The sequence below is a fragment of the Miscanthus floridulus genome, chromosome 4, assembly GCF_019320115.1.
Source record: "Miscanthus floridulus cultivar M001 chromosome 4, ASM1932011v1, whole genome shotgun sequence".
In the NCBI taxonomy this organism is placed as follows: Eukaryota; Viridiplantae; Streptophyta; class Magnoliopsida; order Poales; family Poaceae; genus Miscanthus; species Miscanthus floridulus.
Window position 1 is genome coordinate 64699752 of NC_089583.1, and position 22186 is coordinate 64721937.

At 41.2% G+C, this 22186-nt stretch overlaps 1 protein-coding gene across 3 annotated transcripts; it reads right to left on the reverse strand.

Annotated features, from left to right (window-relative positions):
- Positions 1-308: 308 nt before the first annotated feature.
- Positions 309-10061, reverse strand: LOC136549746 (histone-lysine N-methyltransferase ASHH3-like). 3 transcript variants are annotated; one of them, XM_066541151.1, is made up of 14 exons: positions 9625-10061; positions 9423-9511; positions 8960-9074; positions 8198-8300; positions 7690-7789; positions 6308-6386; positions 6005-6176; positions 5841-5921; positions 5520-5702; positions 5153-5204; positions 5002-5067; positions 4421-4535; positions 1655-1690; positions 309-905 (listed from the first exon to the last, which is right to left on the reverse strand). In XM_066541151.1, exons 2-13 carry the CDS (start codon positions 9471-9473, stop codon positions 1677-1679), a joined length of 1131 nt encoding a protein of 376 aa, XP_066397248.1. In that variant the 5' UTR covers positions 9474-9511; positions 9625-10061; the 3' UTR covers positions 309-905; positions 1655-1676. The 3 variants fall into 3 exon arrangements, with proteins under 3 accessions (XP_066397248.1, XP_066397249.1, XP_066397250.1); XM_066541152.1 differs by lacking the exon at positions 4421-4535; XM_066541153.1 differs by lacking the exons at positions 309-905; positions 1655-1690; positions 4421-4535 and adding an exon at positions 1699-3906.
- Positions 10062-22186: the final 12125 nt, after the last annotated feature.

Sequence of the window (22186 nt, forward strand, 5' to 3'; positions counted from 1 at the left end):
GCAGCTACCACGGAGGTGCTCACCTCCAGCAGTCAGTCTGCTTACTTGCTGTCCCTAGTCTCTACTCCCTGTCATGGCAATGGCACGCAGAGATTACCAGTGCAACCGTTTGCATTGGAGTGATTGATGGAAGGAGACATGCCGGCATCTCTATTTGTAAAATAAATTCTGCTTCAATTCAAGAAAACATTTTCCCTACCCCCACTGTAAAACTTCACCGCTTCTCTAGCACTAGTAAGCCATTTCTTTCGAGAACAAACAACACACCAATGGATGTACTGCTGTATTTCATTACCAAAAATAACACCTTCTTCAGTGAAACATTCCATAATACAGAATACTGACAAGGAAACGTCAACTACAAAAATACACTCGAGTTACAGGGGGTTGTACAACTGTCTCTTCTAGTACACAGCAGCCGTTTTTGACCTATCTCCTCAGGCATGCATGCATGCGTCGATCAACCTGCGGCTAGCTGGCTACCCAGGAGACAAATGACAAATCACTTCGATCATGCCGCCTCCATGTTTCCTCAGGGCATGCAACAACAGCAGTCACAACCAACATTCCTATTAACAGTCACGACATATAATCTGCTCTCAAGTACACTTTCACACAACACGACACAACAACGCTGATGCACTACACTCAACAAGACTTTATTTTGTTTCTAAGCGTCACAGGATGCGCAACGAACAATGCAATTGGGGGTGGGGTTGGCATGCTGGTCCAGTCGGGCAGCTGGAAGCAGCGGTTACAGTTTATGAGGCCCAAGGGCATATACGAATATCACATTTCAGGGTTGCAGTAGACTCCAAATGGGAGAAAACTGGCCATCCGTTTGTCTATGCTGCGATTGCAAATGAATCCAAGGTAGGCTGGCGGTGCAGCAAACCATGACAATCCTGTGAAAAAAGAACCAACTCCAATCAGTCAAGGCTCAAAGAGCGGTGGCTAACAAACATGTGATGCAGACACTCAGGCTGCAGCTTGTCTAAAACAGCACTACTGCAAGGTAGGAGGTACATAGTTTATTTTTCAATAATTTTTTCCCAAAAATAAAAAAAATGGAAATGAATGTGGTTTATCATCCATCTATACCTAATATTAAAAAGTAAAAATTGCTTTCTCCAAATTTTGGTCAATCGCACTCTCCCTGTCCATGTGTTCGTCCACTCTTCAGAGCATGAGTCCTAGCTGGTTTTAGTAGTAGTACATGATGAATTAGTGATTAAAGTGCTAATAGGTTTATTGTCCCATCCATAACCCAAACTCACGACCCATGCTCATACAAGTTAAAAGAGCACACGTCCAACCACGGTACGGAGTCTAATTACAAAACACATTAGAACAGATGATGCTCAAGCAAAATAAAAATATATAAAAACTCTCCCGAAGTCAGTCCCTCTAAAGGTAACTGACCAGATTACATTTCCAAAGATGCAATGCATAATTGGAAGTTGAGACTTAAACCACATCTCATGCCAATATCTCCTGCACGACTATTGTAAGAATGCAATATAACTGAACAGCAAAGTAAAGCAAAAAGGATGGGAAAAATATCTTTAGCAAACTATGATTGACACACAATTGGGGTTTGCATAAAAGAATGGTTTGATTACAAAAACAGAATTGTGGTATAGTGAACTCTTACAGTTATCTTCAATGATTAATCTTCATCGAAATCGACCTGTAATTATACAATGATAAGTTAGCTTCTAGACATTTCTCTATGCAACTGAAAAGAATTGATTTTCAATCTGTCACAGCCTTGGTTTGACAAAATCATCAGCAGCACAAGAAGAATCAGCATAGCAGATAAATTCCCCATGCATTTTCCATGGGTACTGAAGAACATAAAAAAGGCATATAATTTGCTTATCTAGTCTTCTGAGAAGAAAAGGCACAAAGAGCACAAGTCAATCCCAAGAGAAGTAAAATTGTCTGTTTGCTGGATCAGTTACATTATGGACTTGGTTGGAAGTTAAGATAGGAAGCAAAAGTAGGGAAGCATTTAAAGGAAGATGGTACATAATTGATGGGACAAAATAGAGGGTCAAGTCCTTTCCTAGTCCAAGGCATTTAAGTACCAACATTCATGCCCTTAATTTCCACTAACTGAATGCTTCATAAATCTTAAGCGTGTATTTGGCTAGGGCACAAGCAACATTTATAGTAATAGAAACTGCAGAAATATGTATAGGCTATAACTCTAACATGCTTATGCCTTTGGAAACAGTGTCTAGTAATCTCACAAAAGAACAGAAAAGAACAAATAGAGTAATACTGTATGGTACAGTACATTATAATAATTGAAGTAAAATGTTTTGAAGTTAAAACCTTTGTTCATTGAGCATCCTCCATCTATTTTTTTTTCATCTAACACCTTAGATGTTACAACCTATGGGGTCTAACAATGCAAACTTTGGATATTACTATAGTCAAATTCACCAAAGTTGGACACTTCATCTTCCACCTTGTGATATTAAAACCTTTTGTATGGTAATAGTCAAATTCAAATTGTAGTATCTTATCTCCAGATTTCAGAAGTCTTAAGGGCGACTACTAATTCAGTGGTTATTTATTCCTGTTTTATTAATGAATTTTACAATTTTTGGATCTTTTAGGTTTACAAAAACTGGCCACTGTCAATTACTACCTCCAGTAAAAAATATCTGACAAATTTGACTTTGCACTGTCTTCGATGCATACCTTTGACCACTAATATCTTCTAGCATTTGTTCTTAAATCTTCCAAATTTATGAGATTTTGCAAATGTTTTCCAATACAAATCTACACATATATCTTGCATGGTTTGAAACTAAACAATTTAAAAGTAATTGATGTTTGTAGTTTTTCCAATTACCAGAGGGAGTACTTTCTGGAACAGATCAAAATGACCTGAACGCCTGAACAGACAGAGACCCAGATGCAATTAGGTTTTAAGTCATGATTTACCTTCTGATAAAAAAATCTCGTAATTATAACATTCGTCGCTCATCTGGCCAAACACATGGACCATCTCCTAAATTTTTCCCCGTCCAGTGAGCATCATGTTACCCTATTCGCTTGATCATATCAGCCATGATACAGTATTTTTCTCTCACAACAAAACAGCATCAGCCGGCTTATAAGCCACAGAAACGATCAAGCGAACAGGGTGTTAGTAATTTCATTCTTTAAAAATCTTCCTTTTTATCATGTTTTGCCTCCATGATGGAAAATAGTTGTGTTCAAATTAAGTTTCTCCACACGAAGTACTTAAGGTGTAATGATGGTGTTGTTGGGAGATAAAGAAAATATATATAAAAAATCAAACCACACGAACCAATGGTTTAAAGGCAACATGATGCCTAGTTGCTCGTCGTAATAATGACACCATGACTGGTGCAGCTAGAGTACCTAGATGGTCAAAGGCAACATTAATCAGATTAGGCAGAGTGGCATAGGACCACCTGGGCCAGGTGGAATGGAAAGTAGAAAGAAGAGAAGGTGGAGGTGGATGAGGGTGGTGGTGATGGTGAAGCAACCAGAGCCAGGACAGGTCGACAGGAAGCAGATGTGCGGCCACTGCTGATGAGAAGGCTCCATTGATGAATTTTGCCTCCCCTGCCATCCCTGTCTGCTCCATGTCAACCCTCCATTAAGGATGATTCCACATGCTGCTGGACTCCAACACTTAGCCCTCGAACCTCCTTAGGCATGGCAGTGAGATGAACTAGAAGAAGAGTGGACAGTATCACCTTCAACTCTAGAACTACTTGTTGAAGTTGAAGGTAGCAGTAGGAAGAGAAGCATTGCTCAACAATCAGCCTTGCCCCCATGTTGTAGGGCTCAGCATTCAGCAATGCTCTACTGTTTCCTTCATTTGCCTTTTCCAGCAGCAAATCATCTGATCAAAACGGCCTGGTCAATGATACAAGTCAGATGACTTGTTTAGCCAGTTTAGTCAAAGGCACAAACTGGATGGCTAATTGGTGATTATTTGACAATTTGATGACAATGCTCCATGTGGTAGAATGCCAATATTGCAGGTGCACGAGTATACATGCAGATGCTTCTAACCAGAAAACCATCATATCAAAAGCCTAATAGAGTAAGAATAAAATTGGTGGTGAATCTGATTTAGAAATAAAAATTGGTGGTGAATCTAACTTTTCTTTAGATGGAAGGGTGATTCAAGTAATGAAAGATAGTGGCACATTGGAAATATGTATTGAATTCAGTGGTAACTTTAATCCCAACCGTCTATCAATACAGCCATTTCAGTGACTACCTAGAACATCTATAAATATCTTAACTGGAAACTAACACCTAATGTGTCATCTAACTTGCACTGGAGAGGTAACAATGTAAAAAAAATAGCTGACCATTTTTATAACACATTGGTCAAAATTAGTCATGAAATACAAATACTTACAATTGGCCAAGATACCATAACAAACCAATTTATGCCCAATAAACAGTAAAAGTTCCAGGCAAATATGGATCCCAGAACAATGTAATTCAACTTCAACACCAGTCTGGATATGCAGCTGTTGAAAATATCGAAAGTATGAATATAACATACACCCATCGAATCCTTACATGAACTCCCTATCCTAAACATGAAATTTAATCTTTCTAGACCCATCAATCATGATCCCAGTCCAATGGTGGTATCGGCATCCACACTAGTACGATCAGAAGTTGGTATCTAGTACCTTGAATAGGAGCACACATGATATAACAAACAAACCACAAGGACAGCCTATCCATGAATGCCCTATTATAATGTTATGCAGCAAAGTCTGGGCATGTTCTCTACTGACCTTGTAAGTAACTCAGAGATCTAAAACTACTAAATTCATGCAAGATACTCTAAAAGCTATATTAGAATGAACAACAAAAATGTTGATCAATGACCACATCTAACATTAACAACAAAAGCCAAAGCCTGAGCTAGTAATGTCATGGTAACGTTTCAGGATGGAAACCAAAATCTATAAATGACTGTCATACCTCTAAGAAGTGCCATTCTTCTTCTTTCAAATCAAACTTTTCAGTATGGAGATCAGTGAACTGCAGCTGAATTTATACAAAGAAAATACAAAATACTCATAAGAAATAATATAGTTTATAGAGCGACAAAGTAATCTGTTAATAAACTTACAGTATGCATTTTAGTTTCTTGATCGAAGTCAACTATCCAACATCCAACATACCTGAAGGAATAATATTGGGAAAGACAAGGTAAAAATCCACAAAAAAATATTACAATAATAAGAGGACATCGATCAACTTCCTCAATCAGATAGGCACTGAAACATGATAAAAAGCCTATGCATATACTCAGAGACAATGAATAATCATGAAAACACTGAAGAAAGATGAAATGTATTCTTAGGAAGTCCTCAAAGCTAGTCCCCTTTTTACATTAACAATGAGTACATTAACCAAGTCGAGGGGTAATGTTGCAAAATCATAAAAGCTTATATATAGCTAACAGAGTGAAAAAGATTGTGATTATTGAGGCCTACATTTTTTGCTGTGGATGCCACAGACGAAGAAACTGCTGTATGCAATTCTCACAATTTGTTTTCCTCTTTTTCTTCTTGGCATGATGGTTCTGTGAGCTTCCTGAATACTTCGTCGTGCCTAGCACTTTTCTGCAGTTCGAAGATCCACAATGACAAACTTGAGCTGCTCCAAACTGGACAAATCTGTACATTATGCTAGGACATCAAAGACAGCAGACAGTTCCAAATGCACCAAACTAAAGATCCAAATGGGTGAAACAACTTTGTCAAAAGCTAAAAGGATTGCAAAGATAGGATCAGTGAGGAATGGGATGGACATACTTATAGTCATAGGTCAGCTCCTCCCCTATCTTTATGTCACGAAGTGCGAAAATTCCAACCCTGGTCTCTCCATCAACAGTCCTGAAATAACATGATGCTAATGTTACGTATCATGTTCATCAATGGAGATCATGGAAGTAGAGCATATATAGAGTATAACTAACCATTTCTGCATCTTTGTGTTTGGTTCACAACTATGGTTTATAAATCGGGACAGGTTTCCCTTGTTTGTTGCATCGATGACCATATTACTACTGACCTCACAAAGGTAGAAGTCAGTGTCATTCAGCCTTTTCATTGTCCATAGCCTATTCTCACATGTTCTGTCATCAATAACTAAAAGCATTTGCACGATATATGGATGTCAGTTTGATTGTTTAGCATCCAATGGAAGAAATACATCATAATATATATGCTTCCAGGAAATTTATTTACTTGCTCATAGTGCATTTAAACAAAAACCATACCTTCTCCAACATACTCAATAACAAATTCTCTTTTCTTTATTTCATCCTCAGCAACCAATCCATGACCACATTTCTCTGTCTGGAATAAAATAATTGCCTTTCAGGAACTAACAAAATGTGAAATCCTTCATTTAACAAGTAGTCCTATTAAGAAGACAACAAAAGGCATCGTACAGAAAAAGCAACAACATAAGGAAAAATATTATTGTTGAATGATATATAACAAATGGTAAAGCTATTATAATCAAACTATTAAAATAAATTTTACTACAATATAATTACAACAATTGTCCAAAAAAATGCAACCAGTCATGGGTATGATTGGTAGCTTGCAGTAGTCTCGCCTGCATTAGGCCTTATGCAGCGCAAATCGAACCAGCATAAACATATGTAATGTGTTTGTGTTGGTTTGCCATGTACAACAAGCTGCGTTTAGTAAGACTATGTTTGGTTGCTTGCATTGTGTTGCTAACAAGGAAATCTTCATGAGCATTTGTGTTTTAAGCAGGAGTGCATCAGAAACATGGTAGTCAGAGCCTGAAACCAGGCATTCAATAATTCAGAACTCTTAAATTTAGCTTTTAGGATTATTACAAAAGTCACCTATGTCGATGCAGTGGGCCTAGAAGGCAAATCATGAATTGCAATCAATATGGTTTTGGGTTGAATTGGTCAGTGCATGCAGCTCAATATGGTACCATGGCAGAGGTGTCGAGTTAGATTCCTAGCTGATTGTGCTCGGTCCTATTCCAACATTTGAGGCTTGAGAGAGCATCCAGGTGACGTGAGGGGGAGTGTTGAAATATAAGTCAATTGTCCACCCTCGTCAGCTTAAGCTTTGGGTGCAACTGTTTGGAATAGTTATTTCTTTTACCACATTTAGTAGTGGGTACTCTCCAGATGCTTGAGTTGTTGGTGTATGCAAGTCAATAGTGTCAAATTCTTAACTATCCCCAAAAACTAGCTTGAAGAAAATTTATGGGAAATAGATCATGCCTATTGACAGGTAGGCTTTGTCAGGGTAGTAGAATCTGGTTAAGATCCACCATATTATTTCTGACATCATAGATTACAGAGCATCTTTTTATTTAGTAGCAATATTTTCTAATCTTGTTTTACTGTGCTACCATTCCTTTAACAGATAGAGTAATCGACAATCACCTTTTAGCACATAGAGCATCCCACTTAACACAGGAAATAGAGATTTTCTACAGAAGATCCAACACAGTAAAGATCTAAAGAAAGGCTATATTAATATAACATTCATTGCATTGTACCACCAGCAAATGCATGAGTGCTCACATCATTTGTCCCTGATTAACGATCCCTTTTGAATTAAATAATTATGAAAACTTGAATCAATCTCACAGCAACAATCTTACCTTAATCAATTTGGTTTTCTTAAGAGGTCTGTGCTGGAATGATTTATTGGTGCACGCGTTATCACATTCACATTGTGATGAACAGCAAGAGAAGAGCATGCTGCATCAGCAAAGTTTCAGCACGTAAGAATACCACAATAATGATAAATCACAGGTGTAATAATCCAATAGCTCACAGATTCACATGTTTTTTGTATCCAGTTTTTATAAATAAATATAGAATAACAAGAACTCATTACAGAATTAAGCAGTATCAATGCTCTAGTGTATGTTACAAGTTTGTGTATGTGTGTCCACAAACGAATATCATACTGAATTGATGAACAAAGTGGATTCATTACAAAGAAAAGGCGAAAGATACATAGCAAGAGATCTGAAATAGAATCATTCTAAGATAGTACCCTTTTACAAGAGATACAAGCATGGACTTCATAAAACTTGACAGTTTAGGATGGATCATATAAAGCCAGTAAATATTTTGCCACAGAGGGAGGCAGAGAAAGCTTACCCACAATGGCAGTCTCTGCCACACACAACTGATGAACCAGGAGAAGGCTTACAGCGACAAGAAATGCCATAATCTTCAACGCGTCTCTTAGTGCAATATACATCTTAGTAGAATTAAGGACAATAAAAATGTGGACATGTCCATAAAAAGGCACATATTCAAATTCATCAAAGTATAGTAAATATTTCCATTCTCCTTTTTAACTCAGAAGCTAGAAAAAAATAATTTGACTCCACTTGCAATAAGAAAAAAAGAACCATATGACATTAAGACACATCCCTGAGGTAATCACAATACTGTATTACTAGTTTCCTTCCTGCACTGATTTCTACTTCAGACAAGGACTATGTAATGCAGTCAAGTTACAGGATCTGTTGGATCAAACACTAACTCAACTGATAAAAAAGAGGCATAGAATATAAAGTTTGAATATGTTGAACAAGAACATATCAGAATATGGTACTTTGATGACAGATAGTAGGAATCAAATGAGGCAAATATGCAAATAAATTATCTAGAGAAAAACAATACTCCTATGTAGTCAAGTTACAGGATCTGTTGGATGAAACACTAACTCGACTGATAAAAAAGAGTCATAGAATAGAAAGTTTGAATATGTTTTGAACAAGAACATGTCAGAATATGGTACTTTGATGACAGATAGTAGGAATTAAATGAGGCAAACGTGCAAATAAATTATCTTGAGAAAAACAATACACCTATATTACAGTGAAGGTTCAAAATGCTAGTTGGCAAGGATACTCCGCTTGATTGGTTCGTAGCGTCCTAACACGTTCAATTGTTTCAAAAAGGGCCGCGGATCAAAATCTGCAGGTTCTATCTTGCTGATCAGTTGCTCAAAAACATTCTCGATTTCCTGCGGCACAAAAGTAAAAGATAGGTAAGTGAGAGATATTCCAAAGCAGGAGCATAAGTAACTTAGTAGAACGGAGAGTCTTAAGGTAATGATAGTAACATCCACTATTGTATGGTCATTCTCCCTAGGAAGAAAAGAAAATTCAAGCAGTGGGTGCATTACAAGCGTCAGAATCATGTACAGAATAGATTTCTTGTGACTGATGCACCACTAGCCAAAATTCCATGTACAGAGTAAATTTTACCTTTATATGATCTATATTTGCCAAAAAGAAAATACAAGGGAAAAAATACAGCAGCCACAATCGACAGCAAATTTCTTTGTACAAAGAACTGCAAGCACATTCACCTCTGTCAGATTGACCCCGGGCGCCGAGGAAGACAAACCCACGCGGACCATGGGCAGATGGATTGGGGCGGGGATAAACTCGCAATAATCTGAGACGGAGGGAGAGATTTGGGTTTTGAATAAGAGCGAAAAAACAACATCTACTGAACCAAATCCACCGCCCAATTGAGGCAAGAGAGGCCAAGTTAGGGTTTCCTCTCACCAATCCACCAGGAAGAGATAGAGGAGCGGTGGCGCGGCGCGGGGCGGCGCACCAGCAGCTGGTGCTAGTGGTTTAAGCGGAGAGTGACGCTGCCTCCACTGCCGAGAGACATAAAGAGGGCGGCGCTGCGCTCCTCTGGGTCGGCTGTCTGGAGCTGGGGAGGCGGAGGAGAGCCCGCCTAGGGTATTGCTGATGCCGCCGCCGCGGCGCTGCTAGTTTTGGCAAGCTTTAATTGGTTCCTACACTTGAATTTGTAGCTCCAGGGACAAGGAAAATCGAATCAATGCGAGAGGAGGGGAAAGGGGGCAAGCGGGAGAAGTGGTTCTGCGATTCGGCAGGAGCAGCGGCGGAGATGCTCGGAGCGGGGCTCGCCGGCGGCAAGTCAGCGGGGAAGCTGCAGTTGCAGAGATTAGACAAGCGAAGCGGCTACACAAGCAAAGCAATCAAAACAAGAGTCTTATAAAAGTTGGTAAGCCATTAAAAAAGTCATTGTTCTAAACTCTTTTTTTGCCTCTGCGCTACTTTGGTCAGATTTAGCACTAACCGGGTTAAACTACGAATGTAAGAAAGCCAAAAATACCCTAAGTCTAAATATATAATTAATTTTTTTAGTATTTTAACCATCTCAAATTAAAAAACTCAAACCAAGAAAGTTGTAGATCTCGTCGATATCTATAATATTTATATAAAAATTATCTTCAATTGATTTCATAGAAAAAATATGATTTTTCTAAAACATATTAATCATATCAAATCATACTTTTTTGTACGGAATTAAATGAAGATAATTTTTATACAAAAATTATAGATATTGTTGAGGTCTACAACTTTCTAGTTTTGAATTTTTTCATCGGAGCTCGTTATGATGCTCAAAAAAATTAATTACATATTTAGATCTAGGGTATTTTTGACTTTTCACACACATGATTTAACACCGTTAGAACCAAATCTGATAGAAGTGACGTAAAGGGTAAAAGAGTCCATAACAGTGGCAACTGTGAAAATTTAACTTTTTTAATAGCTTGTATATAATTACTTACTTTTATAATGGCACATGCTTAAAAGTCTCACAAAACAAAGGGGTCTCCGACGGAGCTGGGAGCCTGGGAGGGAGTGAGGAGTCTAGCACTGACTGACACCTGGGGCCACAGAGTATTGGGCCAATTTGTTAGCCGTCTATGGGCCCGATAATTTCAACGTACCAGTCATAACACGGCCCATACCTGTTTCTGATTAGATTAGTTGGGAAGAAAAAAGATTCTAAAAAAAAGTTAGAGAAAAAAATCATTTTCGCCCTCTCAATTTTGACACTAGTTTCCCTCATTTATAAAACCCGATTTTGAACCTCTACAACTTTTGGGGCCCTGTTTGGATGTTGTAGTATCGATTATCAAGCAACTACAGTCTCAAAATCTGATGTGCAAAATCATGGTTTAGAAAAAAAGAGGTATAGAGTGGATTTTATAAAACTCTAAAAAGACTACGATTTTAGGAATACTATGGTTTTCAAAACCATAAAAATTGTAATATCCAAACACTTCATGGCACTATAAATCAAAGTACACAAAACCATGATATTTTTCTAAAACTCCAAAATTACTTTACATCTAAACAGAGCCTAAAACTGTTTTTTATACACAAGGCAGTTTTGAACGATGGTATGCCAACTGACAGAAGGGTAAACGGAACTTCCTTAAAAAAATTACATGGTAAATCGAACTATAAATATTTTAAAACAATTATCAAAATTTCTAAGAATTTATGTAATTAAAATTCTGAAATCTGGTCTAATCTTAGAAAAATCATAGAAAAATTATTTTAGCTCAAAAATTATCAAACTAGTTTCATTTTTTTTTCTAAAATCATGTTCCATGTTATGGTGCCTAGATTAAAATTATTTAACTATTCTATGGACTCCTTTTTATGTTTATTTGTTAATTGATGCTCTCCTTATCTATTATGATTAGTTGATGTTGACCAACCAATCTACGTAGAAGGCTAAGTGACACATATTACTCTTCCATAGATACTCTCATTATCTATTATATTTTATTTTTTCTAAAATTTATTTTATATTGTTGGTGCTTGTGGAGTGATAATTGTGAGTCATATCATCCACACTTCGACGACAACACTGAAAGAATTTATGAATGGCTAGGGGGAATGAATAACCTATTAAAAATTTCTTCAATGATAAAACACTAGATCAAAATGATTAGTACTAGAGATAATTCTAATAGCCACCGTGAGCCTAGACTAATCACTTCAAAGCAAGCTTCTAAAATATTTCTAATAGTAACAATTAACACTACTACTGGAGCACACAAACTACTAGAGGCAAGCTACTCAACTAACCGAGCTACATAAGTAAAGCAACTAATCGTGCTACACTACTCAACTAGAAGATCTCCTATAATTACACAAGAACAAGTATATGAATGTAAAATGCAAGTGTAGAAAAGAGCAAACAATCGGAAGCGAGTGACACGAGATTTTTCCCCAAGATTTTGGTTGCTTGCTGGCAAACTAAATCCTCATTGAGATGAGTCCTATTAGACCACCGCTTCACGAGCCTCACGAGCACACAACCTCTGCCCTCAACATATATGGGCACTCGTGTAGAAGCTAGTAGGTCACCAAAGCACTCTGCAGCCTCTTACTCTTGGTCAGCTTCTGCGAGGATGAGTATAAAACCCCTCACAAACCATTCGACCGGAGTCACCACATAATCACCAAACAGTACTCAACGATCTCCACAAGCTCCACACCGTATATGTGAGCTCCCAGCCTATTTAGGACCCCTATTGGAGATGCTCTAACAACCCCTATCTATGTTGCTATCTCTATCGACCTATCAACTAGCATGGATAGCAACCCCTATCTTTGTCGCTAGACTACCGTCTCAGTCACCTGAGCATGGATACAGGTGGGGATGAGGTATTCTACAATGTGCAGTAGTATTTATACATACCCAACTATATATATCTATATCAAGTTATCAATAGTTTTTAATTTGGTTAAGTTAGAAGTGGTATATTCGGCTGATGTTACTATTAGTTTTCTCAACAACATTTCCACTTATGGTTCTATTAAAATAGTTAGTGATAATATATCACTGCTGGTTTGGGGCAAGAATCGGTGGTGAAAAACCATCGGTTCTTGTTCCAAACTATAACGGTGAAAGACTATCAGTTCTTGTCCCAAACCGACGATCGCCGGTTCCGAAAAGGAGGCAACGGTGATAAACTGCCTGGACCTATTCTGTGCGTGGACCCACATGCCCTCACACTGCATCTTGCCCCACATGTCTCTCCCATCTCTTGTGCTTTTTGGGGGAGGTGGTAGGCGGGCCTGTGCCCACACGTCACCCTACAAATGGCCATGCATGGAGCACATGAACCCTTGGCCCCACTGGCCCCTCTCTATCCCTTGCGTGTTTCCATTCATTCTCTCTCTCTCTTTCTCTCTCTCTCTCCTGTCCTTTCGCCCCATCCCTCCCTCCCTCACTCTCGCTAGAGTCCTCACAATCATTGAGCTCGCTGCAGTAGTCCCCCGCACGCGGTTCCAGTAGCAACGGCCCCTTGGGCCTCAGGTGAGGCAAAGCGACGACGTGAGCTCCATGGTGGGCTTGCAGGCATAAGCTCGATGGCATGCCCAAGATATGGGTGCAGGCATGTCGTGAGCGAGCTCTACGACGGTGGCATGTGTGCGAGCTTGGAGGCATCTGTGGAGGTGCCCCTGGGCGCATGGCCCTCGGCAAGTGCCCCAGGTGGTGGGCCAACTGAGGCAGCAACGGCTGTGGAGTGGACGACGTGGCAGCATCGGCGGCAGGTTGGAAGTGGGCTCAGCCTGCTGATAGCTGATTGTCTTCTAATTGTTACCACCATTTCGTGTAACGAGCCAAAGGTGATCACCCTTTTCCTATTTGAAACATATTATCACCGTCCAGTTTCAGTGCCGAAGGGAAATCCGGTGGTGAAAATTGTTTTAGAGATGGCAGAGATGAACACTGTGTAGTACTATGTGACAATGATTTCTGCTTTAGGTTGACCATTTTTTCTTGCCAACTCGCTCACGATGTTGAAATTATATAGTACTCCTTTGGTTGGGGTTCCAAAGTAGGACACATTTGGTTCAGCTTGAAAACCGGTTGATGTACGTTAAAATTACTGGAACACCTTTGGTTGGGCTTCCAAAGTAGCTTTATGCCAAACTGCCAAAGCACCCATGGAACTGTTAGAAGAAAAAGTGTCCACGGATGAAAGTGACTATCTGTATTGATTGATGAACAGTGTACAGATATTCGGCCTGTTCGCTGGTTGGTTTCTAGGCTGGTTTGGGCTGGCTGGTACTGGTTTATTGTGAGAGAAAAACACTGTTGGTTGGCTGGTCTGGGCTGACTGAAACCAACAAGCGAACAGGCTGATTTATATAAGCCCAACGAACAGTTGCTTCTTGGCCAAAAGGTGTCTCTACGGGATCTAAAGTTGTCTCTACAGTGAACCGTTATTAGCAACTGCTAATGACGGGATTAACTAATTGATCATAATTTATTTAATCCTAAAACTCCCCCTTGATCAATTGGTTCCAGTAGATGTCTTTGTTTGTTCATCAGTCATCATCTTGAAGCTTTGGAAAAAACCTATGGGAAAAAACCAAAGTATATCGATTTACAAGGCAAAACTCCATAAAACCTAGTGGGAAAAATAAAGAGAAACACCACAATATATATAACCCCAATGTTAATAGACCTTTTAGGTATTCCCAAAGACACTCTAAAAACAGTTTGATCAGAGATCAATATGTCATAAATATTATCTTCGAAAAACCTCTGTGAGGAAAAATAGATAATATGACATTTACTGTGTGTTAACATTACCTCATTAAAAACTTTATGTGAGAAAACTCCAGAAAAGTAAAACTCATATAAAGGAAAAAGAGTGCATTATGATATCTAAAATAGGTTATATTTTAGAGGGATTTCCCCCCTGATTCTTGTAAGTCTCTAAGTCTTCTCATACCAATGCCCTCAACACATTTATGGAATGCGGAGTATGGTAGAGATTTTATGAATAAATCTGGTAGATTATCACATGACTTAGTTTGCAAGATTTCAATTTCTCCGTTCTTTTGGAGTTCATGGGAATAGAATAACTTGGGAATAATATGCTTAGTCATATTACTCTTAATATAACCTGATTCCATTTGTGTAACACATGCCGAATTATCCTCAAAGATAATCGTCAGTATCTCAAGTGCACCAATACCACATGATTGTATTATGTGGTTTATCATTCTGCGAAGCCATACGTATTCGCGTGATACTTCATATAAAGCAATTATTCCAGAATGATTGGTGGAAGTGGACACCAAAGTCTGCTTTGAAGACTTCCAAGATATTGTTGTTCCACCTTACAAGAATACAAAGCCTGTTTGTGATCTGCCATTATGGGGATCTGATAAATAACCAGCATCTGTATATTCTAACAAAATTGGATCTTGATTTTTACTATAGAATAATCCAAGATCTCTAGTGCCATTGAGATATCTTAAAACGGTTTTAACTCCTACCCAATGACGTTTGGTAGGTTTAGCACTATGTCTTGCCAGCAAGTTTACTGCAAATGCAATATCCGGCCGGGTGCTATTAGCAAGATATATTAGTGCTCCAATGACACTAAGACATGGGACCTGTGGTCCCAATATCTCTTCTTCTTCTTGTGGTCTAAAAGGATCCTTTTCAACATTTAAGGATCTGTCGATGTTTCACCACCGATAGCCTACCACGGGGGTACCCAGGGCAGTTTGTTCGGGTTTCAGCGTATGCAGAACTCGACGGTAAACGCAAGAGACAGTCGATTTATCCTGGTTTAGGCCCTCGATCGTAGATCGAGTAATAACCCTACGTCTAGTCGGCGTTAGCCTTTGCGTTGGATTGATTGTGATATGTTGTGTTGTACAATTGTCGTCCTCCTCATCCAGGAGCCCTGCTCTCCTTTATATAGTTAGGAGGCCAGAGTCCTAGTCGGTTTATAATGAGAGTTACTAGTAGGATTACTGAATAGTACTACTACTAGGATTACAAGGGAAAAATCCTAGTTAGACTAGATCTTTTCTCTCCTTTGTGGGGTATCCTGTGGGTCCCATATCGACAAGCCCCCGAGCACTTCATGGTTGAGCTCTGAAAGTCTCGTTTTGCTCTTTCAGGTCTTGATGAGTAGTAACAAACGTCATCCGAGTGCTTTCTGGAGTAAAACCTTGTAGCGCTTCTTGGGACCTTCGAGTGGTGAGTGCTTTTTTTTGAAGAAAAAGTATGTTTATCTGGTTGTAGCCCCAGAGCCTCTTGCTATTTGGAACAAGTAGCTGGAGGATCTTGTCTTGAAGTTGCTCTGTTTGTTCGTTGAAGTTTTATCAAAAAGAACTCGAATATGGCTCGTTCCGAGTTCTTTTTGTCGTAATGTCTTGAAGTGGTCTGCGTTGAGAAAGTCTTTGGTGACGTGCGCTTTTTCGAAGAAAAAGTGCACTCACTGAGTGTAGCCCCCAAGCCTCTTGCTATTTGGAACAAAAAGTTGGAGGGTCTTGAATCTTTATGTTGTTTGAAAATTTATGTTCTGAAGTAGTTCCTGAGAGTTGGGTTATGTCATCATTTGAGTAGTTTTGCGGCATCTTTTTGAAGCAGCCCTTTAGTCTTGGATTAAACCATCATCCGAGTAGTTTCGCAGCATGCAACCTCCGAGCGTATATCCTTGTTGTTTTGTTCTGGAAGAACTCGGATGCGAGGTCTTGGCGTATTCTTTGATAGTCTGCTGTTGTCAGAGGTAGTTGTATGGTGGTGGTTGAGTGTAAATGCCTTTTTTTCATGGGTTGTACTGTGCTGGTATATTCTTCCGAATATGTCTGTCTTCGAGTAATGTTCCCTCTCGCCTGAGTCATCCATTATTGAGTCCTGTTTTTTTTCACTGTGTCCTTTGTTAGGCTTATTTCGTTGGTACTCCTAGTCCATGTGCGCCGCTCTTTTGATCTATAAATACTGTCCTGGAGTGCTTGTTTTTATCCATTGGACATTCTGTTTAAACCTTCATGGTCATGAACATGGTAGTTTGTGAAGTAGAGCAGCCCCCGAGCATATTTTGTAGTTCCTTTGCGTCTTGTCGTAGTTGGAGGAAGTCTTGTGATAGGGATTAGAGGTAGGCTAATCCCGCGACAGCATTGTGCCAGGATGTACATGGCGGTAGTTGGAGGAAGTCTTGTGATGTGGGCTTTATTCCTTCATCTGGCAGTTCTGGGTTGATCCTCGTCACCTGTCTTGAGACTGTCCGGTGTAGATCAACACCATATCCAGCATCACATCGATCTTTGGTAGACAGATGCCCGCCGGCCTTCTCTACTCCATGTTGCCCTGCCGTGCTGCCGATTTCCACCTTGGATGCACTGCGTCCGTCCTTTGAAGAAAACAGTGTAGCTGATGGCGGTTTGTCCTTCCGAGTAGAAATTTGGGACACATAGTTGTTCCAGAGCCTAGCCATGTCCGTGTTCCTCTTTGCTACTTTGCTTTTCGTGGTACCGAGTTCGTTGGGTCTTGTAAGATTTGTAATCTTCTATTTTTGAAGCCACTTGTAATGGAACAAATCTTGTCTTCTGAGTTGTCTTTTACTTTTCTGCTGTGATCCCTGTTCGTTCATAAGATTACCGAGTTCTTTCTTAAATAACCGGGTTCCTTTGTTCCTTGTGAGGTAGCCCTTTCTTTCTTCTTGGTTCGACGAGTTGTTCTCTAGCGATCTGATAGCCCTGCCGTGGTGTTGGATGGATAAGTCTAAAATCTACCCGTTGGTTTGTACCGTTGTGTGGATTTGTGCCCTCCGTCATTTTAGCTACGTCGATAAATGGACCGTTGCGTTCTCACACTGTGTTTTAACGGGCCTTGTGGGCCGTTTTTATCACTGAAAAATCTATTTAAAGACCTTTTATCTTCCTTTCCCTTGCTGCCCAGCTCTTGCCTTTAAACCCTAGCTTTCAGAAATCCACCGCCGTCATCGTCGCTGTCACCCGAGCACCATCATCCTAGCTTCATCTTCCCTAGTGCCTTTTTTTTGCTTCCGCCAGTTCATGGGAAAGAAGAAAACCACAAGCAAGTCCCAGGCGACCTTTGTGGACGAGGAGTCATCCCTTTCTTTGATCGAAAACCAGGAGTTCATGGCCATGAGGGCTGCTCAGAAGGTTTGGCCGGCTCCAACAACAAGCGAAGACCAGCTGCGCGAGCTCGTTAGCGATGGCTTGATCCAAAGCAAAGTCATCGCTGAATGGAGAGTTCTGGGCGAGCATCGCGTTCCAGCTCTGGGTCCTGGTGAGATTGTCCTCTTCGTTTCCTTTGTCCGTGCCAGACTTTGTCTACCTGCTTCTGCCTTCCTTCATCAGTTTCTTGGTTATTTCAGGGTTAGTCTGAACCATCTAACCCCCAATGCCGTTCTCCATCTTTCTGTTTTCATTCATCTTTGTGAAGCTTTCCTTGGAATCCCTCCTTCTCTATCTCTTTTTCGCTTTTTCTTTTGTCTGAAACCTCAACCCCGCCGTGAAGAAACCAGCGTTCTTGGCGGTTGCGGGATTCAGTTTCACCAGGGTCTCAAGATTAAGTTTTTTGACTATGACCTGGTCGATTCTGTAAAAGATTGGCGTGCCGAGTGGTTTTACACTGCCAATTTGATCCCTTCCCTTGTTGTCTGCTGGATTTGGTCCTGTGGTGAATGACCGATGGGACAAGAAACTTGAGTCACCTGCTGAGATTCAAGTGATCCAGCCACTCCTTGATAGGATTAGTATGCTGAAATAGCAGGGTTTGACCGGCTTCGGTATTGTCTCGAGCTTTCTTCATCGCCGGGTTCAACCTTTGAAAGAGCGGGAGCACCTTGACTTCAAGTATTCTGGGGCCGAGGATCCTTCACGCATGGTCCCAGCTCTTGAGCTGACCAGTGAGGAGGTACTCGAGCGTCTCCAGAAGATGCTGAAAGGAGTGAGCGTCATTCCTCCTACTGTCTCCGAGTTCTTAGCCAACAACCTGCCCCCAGCTGTGAGTTGTCTATCTTTTTGTTTGAGTACTTTATGTACTCTTGCTGCATCCGTTTTTGCTTAGCTTTTCTTTGTCTCGGTGTTTTATCCTTTTTTCACAGGAGCTTGGGTGGAACTTTGTCGACCCGATCCCTCTTGATGTTCTCCCCATCGTGGCGGAGACTGGGGACAAACTTGCTAGAACTTCTGCAACTAGTAAGTCCCAAACCTCTACCACCCTTCCTGGGGTTTCTTCCGGATTTGTTGATGTATATGAAGAATATGTTCCTCATCTAGTCCCTCGTGGTCCTCGTAGTGTCCCGAAGAGGGGGCAAACGGATGGGTCTTCATCTGGCTTGCCTATCTCTAAGAAGCCTCGCAAACCAAGTACTCCCTCAGGTACTCCAGTTGTTGCTAGCATGCTCTTAGGTGAGCACATTTAATACTCTTTGTTCCTTTATTTTCCTGTTTCTCTCTTGAACCGAGTACTTTTTATCCTTTTTTCAGCAGGTGCTCTGGTTTCCTTGGCTGAGGGAGAAGAGGATGATGAAGTACCCCTCATCATGCAGCGGTGAGTTGTTTTTCATATTCCTGTTGCATTGAATTTCTCTTCTTTGTCTTGACTTTTAGTCTTGAACTTTTTCGAAGTAATCGGAGGTTGGGTGTGAGTTCTCCCGAGGCTCCCGCGCCGACTTCTTCTGAAGCTCCGGTGTCGAGTTCTTTGGTAGCCTTGGTACCGAGCTCTACCGCTCCTCTAGTGCGGAGTTCTTCCACGGCTCTAGCCCTGGCTTCTTCCACGGCTCCGTCGTCGGCTATCCCGCTCCCATCGCCGGGTGGCGGGGACGTTTTCGCCATCGTGGTTCCCCCTGCGAGACCTTCTTTTGGCTTCATGAAGAAGAAAGTGGTTGGGTGAGTAGATTCTAGTTTTATCTTTTTGGCTTCTATCTTCCTTCTTCTGGTTCTTATTGGTGCTTCCTTTTATCACTTTTCAGTGTTTCGTCTTCTCTCATTTCTTCATCGACTTCTTCTCTACCTCCCGCCGCGCCAATGAGTTCTGAGCCTCAGGACTCACAACATTATGTTGATGAAGTTGCTACGGGGGCTTCGGAGCTACCTAGCGAAGTTGTGGACTTGGCCGCTCTGGAGGTGACTGTGGCCGTCGCGCCGGGTCCTTCTGAGGGTTTGGCTCCGGCTTCCCTGGAGTTGCTTTGGTCGTTCCTTCTTTGCCCCAGCCGGCCTCTCCTTCCCCTTCTCTTGCTTCCGACGGTCCCTCTTTTTCTGGTGATGTGGTGCAACAGTTCGATGCCACCCATCGGTTATCGGAGCTGACCGTAGCCTAGGGGAGCTTGTCGACCCTCGTGACTTCTTTTGGTGAAAAGCTCCAGGTAGGTTTTACTGCCACTCCTCTTTTGCATGCTTGTTTTTCTTCTGTCCTTATGCCTTGTTTCTCTTTGCCTCTTTTTGCTCAGTCTTTCTCTCGTGATCATTCTGGCTTCTTTTTCTCATCTGAAAATGAGAGAAAGTTGTCTTCTGAGGTGGACGCTCTGAAAGCTGATCTTGACCTCCTCCGGGCTGAGTTGGAGACAGAGCGTCAAATGCACCAAAAGGAGGAGAAGACCCTTCGTGCCCGGGTAGTGGAGACGGAGAAGCAGAGAGATGCTGCGGTGGAGTCTGCGAAGAATGAATGCAAAGGTGTCGTGGGTTTTCCCTGTTTCTTCTTGTATTTTGACTTCTTTTTTCACTGACTTGTTCTTCGGTGTCTTGTCTAGTTCTCCGAGTTGAGAAGCAGAAGCTCTCGGAGAGTATCGATGAAATGAAGGCTCTTGTCCGCTCTAGTCATAATAAGGCTGAGGAGGTAATTACTCATGCTAAAGAAGAACTCGCCCTTGCTAAGCTAATTTGGCGTGGAGCTGACAGAGATCTTGTGCAGGCCCAAAAAACTATTGAAGGCTTGTTCGGGAAGCTGGCGATGGCTACTGAAAATTGAAACATTTTGTGGAAATCTTTTCGTTTAGTAGCTGATGTTCTCCGGACTCCAGCGGATGACGGGCAATCTTGGGCGTAGTTCATTCCCCGGATTCTGACTCGTTTCCAAGAGTTCGCAAAGAAGTGTGCTCAAGTATGTACCAAGAATGTGCTGGCCCAGGTCCGGGTCCTTGCTCTAGAGGCGCCTCTGTCCAAGATAGCAGAGGAAGCTGAAAGCCAAGAATACCTTGTTGCCGTTGAGAGGATGGAGCCTGAGGTCGAAGGTTTAGCCAGTAGGGTTGTAGACAGTCTAAATATTGACATTTCCCTTCCTGATGACAATGCCTGATCCGATTGACCAGCCCCTTGTAATATTACACTCCTCTTTAAATGAAGATTCTTTATTTTTGTTGATGTATTCTTTGCCTAGGTGTGGTCGAAGTTACTTGACTCGCTGAGTACTTTGTCCCGTTTTCGTCTTTGCTCCGCAAACAACTTTGTGCGTTATCCTGACGAGACCCCTCGATTTGTTGAGTACTTTTCTTTTCTTCCTCTTTTGTGATCCGTCGAGTGCTTTGTCCACGCTATGACTTGTTAGATGTAAATCTTTGTGTTGACAACCTTTCGTCCGCGCTATGTAAAAACAACTCGGCATAGAATGTTGCCTTGACAAACTTTGGCATCCGAATGCTTTTTTCAGTGGCGCTTGTGCTTTTCTGAGGAAAAAGTATTCCTATTTGGATGTAGCCCCTAAGCCTCTTGCTTTTCGGAACAAAGAGCTGGAGGGTCTTTTGAAGCTCAATTTTGGTTGACTAGTTTTAGGTGTTAGCTTTTAGCTACCTTCATCGGTGTGCTCAAGCGTTTTTTCAGCTATTTTGCTCTCGGCCGGGATGCTCATGCATGTTTTCCGCCATTTTTGCTTTTTGTTTTTGGGTGTTAGCTTTTAGCTACCCTCATCGGTGAGCTCAAGCGTGTTTTTAGCTATTTTGCTCTTGGCCGGGATGCTCAGGCATGTTCTCAGCCATTTTGCTTTTTGTTTCGGGTGTTAGCTTTTAGCTACCCTCATCGGCAGGCTCAAGCGTGTTTTCAGCTATTTTGCTCTCGGCCGGGATGCTCAGGCATGTTTTCAGCCATTTTGCTTTTTGTTTTGGGTTTTAGCTTTTAGCTACCCTCATCGGCGGGCTCAAGCATCTTTTCAGCTATTTTGCTCTCGGCCGGGATGCTTAGACATGTTTTCAGCTATTTTGCTTTTTTGTTTTGGGTGTTAGCTTTTAGCTACCCTCATCGACGGGCTTAAGCATGTTTTTAGCTATTTTGCTCTTGGCCGGGATGCTCAGGCATGTTTTCAGCCATTTTGCTTTTTGTTTTGGGTTTTAGCTTTTAGCTACCCTCATCGGCAGGCTCAAGCGTCTTTTCAGCTATTTTGCTCTCGGCCGGGATGCTCAGACATGTTTTTAGCTATTTTGCTTTTTGTTTCGGGTGTTAGCTTTTAGCTACCCTCATCGACGGGCTTAAGCATGTTTTCAGCTATTTTGCTCTCGGCCGGGATGCTCAG